Genomic DNA, 13255 nt, shown 5'->3' with positions numbered 1-13255 from the left:
GGGTTGTTTGGAGAACCTCTATCCTTCCATCTGGTGGTGCCGGCAGCTCTGATCTCAGGGTGGTTGTGATGGGTCACCGTCTGGCCCCACCCATTCCCAGCCTGATCACCAGCAGGCCAGGCTGGAAAGCCACCCTAGGAAATGTGGATGAAGGTTGACTTCTTGGTGTCCAGGAAGTCCATGGATACCCAGTCAGACCCACAGGGACAGACTCTTCTAGTAAGTCTTAGAGAAGGGCAAAGCATCGGGGCACATGGTGGTAAAGAGCATGGCTTCAGATCCCCAACTGTTCTCACCTGCTAGTGTGTCCCTTTTGGATGTCACTTACTTGCTTTCATCAGTTGAAGCATTTAGAATTGGCCATCTAATGGATACTTAATAAGTATTAACTATTACTGTGTCCACAGTGTCCGAATCTGCCCCGGTTGCCCTGAGTGAGAGCCGGAGGAGGCTGGCTGGTGTTTAGCAAGGTGCTGTGCTCATGACTTATTTAGCTCTTGGCCCTTGAGGCCTTGGTGGCCCACTCTGCGTGTGGCACTGTTGTTCTTGCGGTGGTGACAGGGTTTGGGTCGGTGCTACCCAGTGAGAAGCCTCTTGAGAGAGGAGAGACAGTTCTCTGTGCAGGTTACACATCTGTAGTCACATGCCATCCCTCAGCTGCCCTCGGAGAATGCCTTTGACGTCTTAGCAGGCCTGTGTATTTTAGCACAGAGGTCTGGAGAGGTTCAGAATCCAGGTGCTATGCTGGTCAAACTTCCCTCAACCCTAGAAGGCGGGTCCCAGTAAAACTAGCTAATATTTATTGAGTGTCATTATTTGCCAGGCATTGTTTCAAGCGCTTTCCCAGTATAGACTTATTTACTCTTTACAGGATTCCTGTAGGCTAGTTAGTAATTTTATCCTGTCGTTTTAGTTGAGGAAACTGAGGCTCAGAAGAGTTGGTAAGAGGTCCAAGGTCATGCAAATATGATACAGCTGACATTTGAGGCCGGGACTGTGGCTTCAGTCCTGTTAACCACTGTTGACATGAATCACCGTGGGATGAACGCATAGGCCTGGTCCCGCCTTCCAAGTCATGGGGCCTCCAGAGCTGCTGTGAAGCACAGCGCTGCCCACACTGTTCATGGAGGGGCTGCCATGCGCTCCACCCTTGGACTCACCCTCTGGAAGAGGAGGGAGGCAATGGTAAGCAGCCCTTTAAGTGATTGGTGTCCTCCTGGCAGTGGAAATAAAGAGCCACAGACAGCACCCAAAAAGGGCATGAGTAACTCGGTGAAGGGGAAGGAAGTGCTTCCTGGGGCCATGACTTCTGAGCTGGGTTTGGAAGAATAAATAGGAATTCACTAAGCATACTAAGTTGGGCACAGCAGGCAAAGGACGGGTATGAAACAGCAGGGTCTTTTAAAGGTGGGGGACAGCAAGTCCTTTAGCATGGGCAGATGATACGGTGGCGGGGGTGGGGGGTGTCCTCTTTGTTGAGACCGGAGAAGCAGAAAGAGCCAGAAGACAGAGGGCTTGCTTTGCCATGCCAGGGAACCCGACTTTATCCTGGGCAGGTAGACAGTTTAATATCATAGTTGTAAAAACAAGGTCACAATCTCCAAATCCTGATGCAGTTAGTAGTATTGGTTTTTTTTTTTCCCTCTGATTTTATCATCATGATTATTGAAGAAAAAGATTATAAAAGTCAATTCCATATCTGATGTGTTGTGTTGCTACTGTGTTAAAGAATGTTAGTTTTTTAATCTCCTCCACTTGTTTCTCACTTTTTTTTTTATCAGCAATTCTCTTTGGCAAAAGTTATTTTCATACGCCAGGATAAGTACTTTTGAGAGTTTTTTTTTTAATGTTTTCTTAAGTGGCCTTTGATTGCATAAGAGCATCATGCAGAACTGTTTACAGTAGTATCTTTATAGCAGGAATGGAGGCTAAGACTGATTATGTAATTGTTCCCTTAATTTATTCTCAGAACCTAACATGCTGCCAGCATATAAAAAAAAACCCTAACGATCACAATGGCATCTGAGTGGCTCTTGCTCACGGTTTCTGGCACTATTGCTTTTGCATTGTTCACCGCAGAGTAGAAATGGATGGTTTCCATGTGGCATGACTCTTGGCAGCACTGGGCACCCCAGACTCATGGCTCTGTCTGCTCCATCTTGCTGTGCAACCCACAGGCAACAGCTCTCGCTAGAGAGGATTCGTGTGTACTCCTTAGAGACCCTGGCGAGCGTCTCACACGTTACCCTTTGGGTGAGGAGAGGCAGCGTACTTCTGCGCTGAGGTCGCATTTCGCAAGGAGCACAGAATACCATCTGTCAGAGGAGGCGGCGGGAGTGTGCAAATATTGCTGTGAATTCCATGAATGCTTAATTGCTACAGTTGTTTCTTTTTTTTTTTAAGAGTCTTTGCATTTAGTTTGTTTGTTGTTTGTTCTTTTTTTTTTCTTTTTCTTTCTTTTTTTTTTAGAATAGTCCTTATCAGTGGCAGAAGATCCTTCTGTAGTATATTTTCAGTGCTGCCCTATCGTGACAGTGCCCAAGTTGGGTATGTATATGCATGCTTGCTTTATAGTTCTCTGGGTGAAAAGTTGTGATACGTTGTGCGTAATGTGGTTGGCCTTTCCATTTCAAAGAACTTGCCTTGCTTTGACACTGCAAATTCAGTACTTGTAAATTTGAAAGAAAGCAAGCTCCACTTTCTTTTCAGCCAGAAAGCTTTCTTGTTATTTTGTGTGCGTGCGTGTGTGTGTCTTTGCTGTGTTTGTCACCTCTTCAATACGGTAAAGCAAGAGCAATCCGGGGACCCACCCCATTCCTCAGGGCCATGTCGACTTTTGGAGAAAGGTAGGTGAAGAAAGGATTCAAGACAAACCATGTGAACGTGCTGCCTCTTTTCATCTTGGGCTTGGGGCTGGAAACTGACCAGCAAGCTGGAGCAAATATCAAAGCAAAATGGTACCAGGAACCGATCTATGTGATTCGCCACAGGTCAAAGGAACGCTTACTCCTCTAGCTCAACGAGCCCCTCCTTTTGCTCTGAAGAAAGTAGGTAAGTGAGGCTCTGCACCCCTCATTCCCCGTGCCGAGCTCTGTGCTTATCTCCTCCAAGTCTTGACAACCTTGCCCCTTACCTGTCCCTGCATTGTCGTCAGGGAGCTGCTGGTGTTTAGGGTCGGACAGCTCACCAAGTAGGAATCTTGTGGGATATTGGCTCCGGCCTTTACAAATGAAATGCTGGAATTGCCGCCTAGACACTGTGACGACGACACACTACCCACTCATGACCACTGCCCCATGGGAGGGCAGTGTGGCCCCTGGTGCTGATTCACCATGTGTTCATCTTCCACTGTGTTCCACGAGCTCTCCCCGGTCCTTCCTGTTCACCACGGCTTTCCCACCGCACCAGAGACCTGTCAGACTTGCGCCCGTTCAACTCGCCACGGTCCTTATTTGTACTATACACCGTAAGCTTCACGGGACAGAAAGGAGCACTTCTTCGTCATGGAATTCTGACTCAGTCATTTATTAGATGTGTGCCGAAAGAGTAGCCGTAATCTTACCATTGATTGAGCACGTGGTTTATGCTGGTCCTTTTCACTCCCTGCATCCTTACAACCACCTTGCAAAGTAGGTGTTCTTGAAAAGGTAACAGCAAACCCTTCAGGTCAGGGATTCCAGGATCACCTGGGTGGTCGCAGAGCTGCCCGCAAGAGACCTCATGAGGAGGCTTGCTTGGCCTTACCACGCTGTTGTGGTCCCGGGTTCGGCTGCCCCTGAGAGCAGGCTTATTCCCTGCGGACCTTCAGTGGTACCAGCTTGCAGACCTCTGCGTGACCCAGAAGGCCCGTCCGTTAGTCTTACACAGGTAATCGCTGCAGGGCCCGGATTATTTCAGTGTGACCAGCCTGTGAGCACATTTCCAGGGAGATCTGACTCAGCCGTGGAAGGCTGTGTGAAAGTATGTCCTCTCCTGGCCAGCTGGGATGGTCACTGTGGGGTTGGCCTTACTTTTCTGTTTTTCTGGGCTTCCTTTGCAAACCTTTCGATTGATGTAGTCTTCCTTTGGCCATGGTCCATTTATTTATTGAGTGCTTCCTATGTGACTAGGTGCTGGGATAAAAATAGTGAAAGATGGGCCTGGTTCCTGTCTCCTGAAACTTAAAACCAAGAGGGGGAGACATGTTAAAATTTCACATACGATTAATTACCACTTTTAATTAAGGCTGAAGATGTTCAGTCAGATGACTGCCAAGTCTTCCTGACTGAGAACTCATTCAGTTTCTTTAACATAATCTGACTTCTCTGCGCTCTTAAAACTGTTTGTGTTTGTTTCATTCTGGAATGGTGCTCTTCTTTCCAAGTTTTGGGATACCTCACCATGGTACCCAAGTACTTATCCCCATTTATAGATAGGACCCCTGATCCCCAGGAGTTATGGTCTCAAACATCAACTTTGGGCCAGAATGGGAATTTGAACCCAAGTCTGTCTGGCTCTAGGACTTTCCGTGACTCACTGTGGCCAAACAGGCAAAACAAGTTCCTTATTCACAGAAAACCGTCTGTGAAATGGAGCTTTTGTGATAACTGCCTTACAGAGGTGAACTAAGACTCACAGGGCGACTGACTATGCGAGGTCCAGCACGGCACCTCGCACAGAGGCAGATGGGGCCAACTTGTCAAGGACCCCAAGTTTCTCAAGTAAACGCATCGTGGGGATCAATGAGGAGAACTTGGGAGACTTGTAGTTTTCTGCTTGGGCAAATCACTTGCCTCTGTGAGCCTCTGCTTGTTCCTCTGTGGGATGGGGATCGCAAAGTTACTGCCTGTGTCGTTAACTTTGAAGATAACTGCATTTTATACAAAACTCGTGGGAACACGTTTTAACTTAAACTACCCAGGAAGAGATCACCCAGACTATCCTGTTTGATACCCTTACTAGAAATACATGGCCCTCCCCATCTTTGACACCTGGAGGAAATGCTAGCTGGCAGCCAGGGTTGCTGGGAGAGGGGCATGCGTCACTGCCTGGGTCTTCTTGACTCCTGCTGGGAGGGCCCCGTGTGTTAGAGGGGAGGCGTCACAGGGTGGCGGCTCATTCAGCTGTTCTGCTGGGGGCCCCAGAGGAGGCAGCAGAGTGCGTGTGGGGGATCTCAGGGCATAACCTCGTACATTTTTGACATGAATAAACTCTACTCCTTCAGACTTACAAATGAGGAAACCAAGGTGCAGTAAGGTTAATTTTCTATGACAAAAAAACACCAGGTCCATTGTAATGCCTGACAGAGAAAAGAACATGCCTGTTTCTGTAGCATATTCTGCTTGAGAACTCAAGAAACTAGGAACACCATTGCAAACATTGTAATTTAGCAGCAGGATGGAGAAGCAGTTCTGCTTTGTAAATTTTTTGATGAGCAGACATCCTATTAATGAATAACTGCCACTTAAAATTAGGATTATTTTTACTAAGTATTGGGAAATCGTTATGCTCAAATAATGAAAGTATTTATACTGGTAAATTATATACGTACGTATTTTATGGTACTTTATTTCATACCTGTATTAACTAATACCTTTCTGCTGGAGTTCTTGGTGTGACTGGGACACAAATCCTAGAATTGCCGGGGTGGAAAGGATTTCAGAGATGATGTGGCCTGGCCTCCCTGCTTCATAGCTGGGGCCCCTTGGGCACAGGGGTGGACAGCCAGCAGAACCAGCAGCTCCAGAGCCCAGTACTCCAGCCACCTTAGCCCGCTGACTTTGTGGTCTCTGGTCGCCATTTTTCTGTTGTGCTTATGCACGTGGACTGAGCCACAGGCGCCTGATTATTCTAGACAAGTGTAAACCCCCCCTGCTAAAAGGGATGATGTCCAGATCCAGCTTCATCATAAGGAAGTTTTAAAAACAGGAAACTCAGAAGTTATCCAGTGTGTACTTGAACCTCTTCTACAAGGAAAGCATCTATCAGGATGGCCTTATCTCTTTCCGGCTCTGTTTTCTGGCTTCTCATGCTGCGCTGGGGCATCTCAGGTCTGGCGCTCACGTCTTGGCTGGCCCTGCCTCCCACCCTGACCCCAAAGCTTTGTTCTTGGTTTAAACTGAGCTGAGCACTTGCTTTGGCTCCTGACATCAGTTGACCAAAGCAGACAGGCCAGTCTCAGGAGAGGTTTTATTCGTTCACTTACTCATGCATTTCTTCTGCCCTGTGGGTCCAAGGCCTTGATGGAGGCTGGGAAGGTATAGAGATGAGTAAGACCCACTCTCCAGGAGCTTATTATTGAGCCAGGAAGCTAGGCTTGTAAACAACCAACCCAGCACAACTGGGGAGCCCCAAAGAGGTGCTATGGAGTACTTTAACTGCCCCCAGATCTTTATCAACGCTCACATTTATATTGAATCTACAATTGGTATTGAAAGCCAAAGAGTTTGCTGTGTAAGTCTCCATCCGCTTCCAAGTATACTGCCACCCCTGCCTGCTTCCTGGGTAGAAATTCAGGCTACTACCACATAGCAGGATTCACTCATTCACTCCACAGAACCGAGGTTTGATAAACCTAGTATGTGGCAGTCACTGTTCTAAGCAGTAGGGATACAATGGTGAGCAAGAAAATGTCTCTTTGCTCATTACCCTCTAAGGGTAGGAGACACAAGCAAGTAAAGGCACTGGCTAGTGTCTAGTAAAGGCTAGTAAAGACACTGACCATCAGACACAAGAGCGGACAATGAAGTGAGTGCTCAGCAGTGGGCCGCTGGAGCACAGAGGAAGGTGCTCAGGGAATTCAGACAGAGGGATCAGGGAGGGCTCCCCAGAGACAGCAGCTCTTCATCAAGACGTGGAAGTGTGAGGTCTTGGAGAAGTGGAGAAGGATATTCCAGCCTCACCATTGACTTCTGAGGATATAGAAGATGGTCTGGCCCCTTGTGTACTTCTTGGGGGTGGGGTGGGGATTCTCTATACTGCATGGCATGCTGGGAGAGCTGGGTAAAGCACCATCCCAGCGGGACTCCCTTTGCTGACCCGCACTGGAGCAGTTTGCCCTAGGTAGTGAGGGGAGGGGTAGAGACAGAATGGAGCTGTCCTGGGACACCAGGTCCTGGGATGTCACTGCCACAGGCCCATCACTCAGCCTGCCCCAGGTCTCAGTTCGTACAGTGTGGAGGTTTGACTAGACTCTAAAGATCCTGCACACTCTGTTCTCATCCTTGTCAATTTTGCTAATGTGGAAGCTGTTAAGTGTTTGAACGAGGAGTTTACGAATGAGGCATGTTGTTCACACTTTCCATCCACCGATCAGCTGCTTCTAGAGTTCTATCTGAATGATTCTCCATTCAAATTTTTAAAATTTGAGAATTTTTTTAAAAAAGCACAGGTCTGGTGACTTTGCAGTTTCCTTTGGTACATGGTCTTCCGGTGTGGGCTGGATCACCCCAGAGTTGACGTGCAGGGTTTGGGGTCATTTTGCCTGCTGTCAGGTTTATACTTCCAAGCCGACAGTAGAATCATTCACAGGGATTTCTAGAGCTCCTGCTTGAAGCAGACTGGCCTGGTTATTTAGCGAGTACCGCACTCTTCAAACTGTTTTTTCCTGCCTTGACTCACAGATAAAGATACTTGGAGAAAAAGAGCCTGTCTCCTTAGGATTCGCTGATTAGGTAGGCCCACATCTGTGTGAACATGATAATGGCAGGAACGCAAGCTGAAGCATGAAAAATGCTTGTAGTATGCCAGGCGCCGTGCTAAGGGCTTTTACGCATTCGCTCGTTTCATCTTCGCCAGAAGCTCATGAGGCGGGTTCTGGGATTCTCAGTTTGCAGATACGAGTTTGGGGCAGAAACTGGCGTGGCAGTGGTGGCGGAGGGAGGGGGGCAGGCGGACCACAGGCTCTGTGAGGGGCTTGTTCTCTGCTTTGGGGCAGACAGACCCCCCAGGAGCGGTTCACAAAGCACGGACGCACATCTGAGAGCTGAGTGTATTTTTTTTTTTTATTAGATTTTATTTATTTGACAGAGACAGACAGACAGCGAGAGAGGGAACGCAAGCAGGGGGAGTGGGAGAGGAAGAAGCAGGCTCCCAGCAGAGGAACCTGATATGGGGCCCGATCCCAGAACACCAGGATCACACCCTGAGCCAAAGGCAGACACCTAACGACTGCGCCACCCAGGCGCCCCCTGAGTGTATTCTTTTCACCGTCCTGCCCTGGGACCCCACCTGCTGGCTTGGGGCCAGTGCCCGGTGGGACGCAGGGTGGCCCGTGCGTATCTGGGTGTTGGTGGAGCTCTGCATATGTGCCCTAGGAGGGCCACCTCCTGGGGACCCACTGGGCTCAGTGCTGGGTGGTGACCTTTTGAAGGCTTTGGAGTTTGCCAGTTCACACTGCAGCCTGGCTGCTCCGAGAGCAAACCCCAGGCATCTCTGGGTGGAGTCTTGGGTGAAAATAATCTGTATAATTCCCCTCATCGGAGTGCGTGTTGGCTCTAGAATAGGCGGGTCTCCAGAGAGTGGGGAGGGGGGTCTCATGATGCGGGTGTCAGTGTGGTGCAGACGCCCTGGTTCATGATCCTGAAGGACTGCTTGCTCAGGTCTCCCCAGTACCCACCCAGTCACGGCCAGGTCACCCCACGGACACCACCGGGAAGTGACTTAGGGACTGGTAAGCGTCTTCCTCTTGTCTTTACATCATGCGCGGAAAATGCTGCTCTTTGAGAAAGTGTGCTAAGTAGTTAAATTAGCGCCAGACATGTCTTCACTTCACAAAAGGATTGGTGACAGGGCTGTTTTTTAAAATAAAAGGCTTTCTTGCTTACTTAATGAGCTCTTTTCTTTCTTAAAATATCATTTGATCTCCAGAGTTTGCTTTCATGCAACACTTCAAGAAATCGTCTGTTAGATAAAACAAGATTCTTCTAGTAACTGCCCTTTGTTCCTGCTCTTCCAGTCTAGGAATTCCGAGTCTTGCTGTGGCTCTGGTGGGCACGGAGGGTGGAGTGCAGGGTGGGAAGCACTCAGACAACAGGATCCTCCCTGACTGTTGGGGGGAGGCAGTGGACTTGGGGTGGTCCACAGAATGTCCAGGAAAGACAGAGAAAGCAGTATAGACACCCAGGAGTGACCCAGTGCAGCTGGGACAAACATGCAGCCGCACTCTGAGCTGCTTCTGTAGAAAGACTGCTGTGGGTGCCTCCACCCCACACTTGCCAGAAGCTCTGACCCCCAGCTCCACTCCGTGTTTCCTCCGCCTCCAGCCTCCACGTGAGGGCTTCTGCTCGGCACAACGTAGGTGGCCTCCGGGTGTCTGGGAAAGGTAGTGTTGGGCCTTCCCTGGTGCTGTGGGCCTGTCTCTGCCGTCTCTGCCATAAATGGCCCACTGGAGAATCCACCTGTCCCCAAACTGAACCTGCGCAGGCCAACAAAGGACTCCAGGCCTTAACCGGGCATCAGTCCCAGGAGGGAACCCTCAGGAAGTAAGGGTCCCTTACTCTGCGCCCCTCCCCCCCACAAACATGCTTCCCTGAAAGAAGGAACTCTTAGTGTTTTCAAACAGGTGTGTAGTTTGTAAAGAAATAGAGAGAAATGGCAAAAAGGAACAAAAAGATAGACCTTGCATTTACCCAAATACTCATTCCAGCGTTCATTCTTCCCCATACTTCTAAATTTTCCAGCGGATAGCTTTTGGTTTCATCTTAAAGAACTTGTTCTTCCTTTACTATTTCTTTAGTGTGGATCCATTGCTTCAAGCTTTCTCTTATCTGAAGAGGTCTTTGTTTCACTTTCATTTTATTGGGTTTTTTTTTTTTTTTTCAATTTTATTGAAAAGACAATGTCTCATCAGATTCCATACATCTCCAAACCCCAGGCAAAAGCAGCACCCCCAGCCCCACAACCTCCCAGCCCTGGGCCCGAGACTGGTGCTGCTGGCATGCCTCATCCCCTTCCTGGCCCCCTCGGTTCTTGCCAGTGCCGCTGCTGGCTCCTGACTGCAGCCATCAGCTGGGACTCATGTTGAGTTCGGGAAAACAGGACCGAAGTCAGATATGCGGGAACCCTCGCACTCAGGTTGCTTGTGGTTTTTGCGACTCTAGGTTATGACCCCTGCTGAAAGCCTCTTTCGTGGTTTTCTAGACTAGTGAGCACAGAGACAGGGCCTTGGGCTCTGGCCTCAGTTCTCCTCTCGGACCCATCTTCTTTTCATGGCCTCTCTTGCTGGCCTTAGCAGGATGCCCAGCTCCGTGACAGGTTCTCCTTGCCTTTGGGGCTTTTATACTTGGTGCAGAGTTTGAAAGACTGTTCTTGCCCCTCATCCCACTGGAACTTCTTACTGATGGAACTCAGACCTCTCCTCCAGGGCCCTTTCTCAGGCCACCCTCAAGGCCCTACTAAGAAGCCACTCGTGTTCCATGGTACTGTCCTAGCACTTAACGAATATATTTTAACGTCTCTGTAATTTGTCCTTAACTCTCCTTAGGGTGTATATTGTCTTAGTTCTCAAGGCATTGCTCGCACTGCAGGGTGCATAGTAGACGCTGTATTTGTTGAATAAGTGAGTACAAACAGTATTTCTGAGGATGTGTCTCTAGACTTTTGAGAATGGCTAATTTTATGACTATATCATTGCCTCCAAAAATGATGGCCAGACTGTTTGCTTCAGTAGAACCAGGTGCTCTCTGGGGTCCTCAGCCTGGCACCCCATCCCTGTGGGCATCTTGATAGGAATGCCAGCGCTGGATGCACAGTCAGGAGGAGGGCCCTGGAAAGTGCCAATAAGGATGATCAGTCATGGACCTCTGTACCCTGCTTCTCTGCAAATAATGGTTATGGCCACAATGAAAGCAGCTAAGCCTACAGTGACTAAAGGGGGTGTCAGGCTGAACCTAGATGCAGGTGTAAGCCCCAACTAGGTTCCCTCACCTGACCTACCCAGCCAGGTGACTCCCCGACATGTTAGCTTCACGAACACAATGGATCACTTGTGCTGTACTCCTCGAGTTGCTTGCACATACGAACACCCTGGTTATTAAACCCAGGAATGCAAAGGGCCTTTTGCTGATGTCACACCTGGTCTGCCCAAGCACCATCAGAGTTTCCTGGCTTTCAGCTGGCTTGGCTTTCTAGCCCTTGATCAAGATGTGATTTTCCTTTCACGTATACTGCTTTTGTTTAAAGCAAGGGATATTTTTGAATTGACTTTTGCATAGTTAGAAGGGGTTGGCTTTCCCAGGGGGCAGTGGGGAGCTTCATTTTGTCACTGGTACCCTTTTCATGTTGGGTGAAGTGAAGCTCTTGCCTTGGTCCTTCCCACCACCCACTCACACCTTCACACATTGGTGTATGGTCTAGTCCTCGCCGTCCAGCCTTTTCTGGGACCCAGCATGCTCATGTCTGATCAGGTGCACGTGTTGGGAAGATGTTGGGATTTATTTGCATGCCTAGATCGAAGACTGGCTATAGGCTCCGTTAACTCCTTTCAAGTAAACTGCAGTTGGGCCCCGAGTCCCACTAATCGTTAACAGGGGTGAGTTGTCATTTATAACAGCAGGCCTGTGGGCTGAACTCAGTGAGCAAAAACCACTTGCAAAGGTGTAGAAGCCCTTCCGAGACACGAGGGCATTGCCACTTCTTGGAGTATCCCCAGGCTGACTCTCTAAAGGATACATGACACAGAAGATTTGCCATGTAATGCTGTTTCACATGAGTTCAGTGGTAAGGAGCACATTTCAGCTCCAAAGATAGACCTTTAGAGCTAGAAGGAACTTGGAGACTGTTCAGTCCTGTGGTTTTCAGACTTTTTTTTTTTTTTTTTTGCTGAAGAAACCATTCCTCCAATGCAAGTTTACACAGAATGCCCATAAATAAAATTGTGAACCACAGAGTTATTCCAGAAAATAGGGGGGAATGAGAAGCCCACTCATTTTCACTGCATCTTTCATGGTCCCAGTAGGAAAACCACGGTCCTCCAACCCTGCCTTCGGTACTGATGGGCATCTGAAGCCAAGGAGCATAGGTTGGTGGGATAGAGCTGGGGTCAGGCAGAATCCTCAGTCCCAGCAAATTAATTAGCTTTGCTGGTCCCAGGCTCACTTATCTGTAAAACTGGCTCTGATGTCAGCCTTGGAGTTTTGAGAGCAGTGAAGTATTACATATGAAAGCTCTGAGCACCCTGCCAGGCCATACATAGTAGGTACTCATTAAATGGTCACTTTTATTCCATTTTTGTCCAGTCACAGAGCTATTTCATTGTTCTAAGTCTTCCCCAACACAGCAAATCTCAGTCCAGTTTTTGATGAGTTGGCCAGCACTGTGTTTCTACAGACACAAGGGATTCATCTTCAGATCTGCTTTTATCTGGTCTTTAAATTGTTCTCCTTAGTGGTACATGCTTATTTTTAAAAATCTAGAATATATGTGAAAATGAAAGGAAGGTAAAACTTAGCCTTACCTCCTAAACAAAACCTTCATTAACATTTTGGCCTATTTCCTTCCAGTCTTTTTTTTTCCCCCCTTATCCCCTAGTGCATGTGCTTGTATGGGACATGAGGAGATGATTGTTTTGTTTTGATCTTTCTTGCTGGTGGGAAGTTCCAAGCTTTGCCAAATCCCACCTTTCAAAACAAGCTATTGGAAGCTGGTCACTGAGAAGAGGAACAGATGTTGCCCGTCTCTTTCACTATAACTGTAAGAGCAAACCTTCCCATAGCTGTAAACACTCTTCTCAGATTAAGCTTGTAAATTATACTATTTTCTGGGAAGAGTCCCAGCCTTAAACCAGCCCCTCTTCTCTCAACCAGCAGTTTGCCAAGGCCGACAGAGTCTTTGTGCCTTCTATCCACATGAGTCACTGCCTTCTCTTTTCTAGTGTGGATCTGTGGTTTGGCTTGGCAACCCTTTGCTTACAAAATAAATTGCAACTAAGTTTCCCAACTCTTTTAAGTAGGCAGACCCCACTTGATAAACAGCTCATCCACACCTCTGCCTAAGACCACTGCCCCCTCCTCTTGCGCCCCAGCCCTGTCTTCTGGGCTGCTGTGCCATCACCCTGGGATCGGGAGCTGCAAAGCAATTTATGGGTTCAGAAGTGGAGAGGGGGGAGAAATTGTGAGACAGGAACAGCTTAGGAATAATGATCCTGGGGTCCTGAAAAGGAAAAGGAGGTCGAGAGAGGAAGGTGAAAATAATGCAAACTTGACCCGCCGAAGGTCAGCCTTCAGGTCAAACCAGGAAACCATGAGAGAGACTCCACTTTTTCCTACACACCTCCAAC

The 13255-nt window shown here is 48.4% G+C and overlaps 1 protein-coding gene across 3 annotated transcripts in view; it reads left to right on the top strand.

The window, feature by feature from the left end:
* CABLES1 (Cdk5 and Abl enzyme substrate 1) overlaps positions 1-13255 on the top strand; it is a 121802-nt gene that overhangs the window by 75192 nt on the left and 33355 nt on the right. For 2 of the 3 annotated variants that reach the window (XM_045781955.2, XM_087869920.1), the window contains exon 4: positions 2470-2547. The exons of the other annotated variant lie outside the window; for it this stretch is intronic. In XM_045781955.2, coding sequence (XP_045637911.2) covers positions 2470-2547 — 78 coding nt within the window. The remainder of the gene's footprint in view (positions 1-2469; positions 2548-13255) is intronic. 3 annotated transcript variants of the gene reach the window in all.

The sequence above is a fragment of the Ursus americanus genome, chromosome 19 (genome assembly GCF_024610735.1).
Source record: "Ursus americanus isolate L20-20 chromosome 19, mUrsAme1.1.p, whole genome shotgun sequence".
Taxonomy (NCBI): domain Eukaryota; kingdom Metazoa; phylum Chordata; class Mammalia; order Carnivora; family Ursidae; genus Ursus; species Ursus americanus.
Note: the sequence above shows the minus strand (reverse complement) of the source record. Positions and strands in the feature narration are given on the sequence as shown.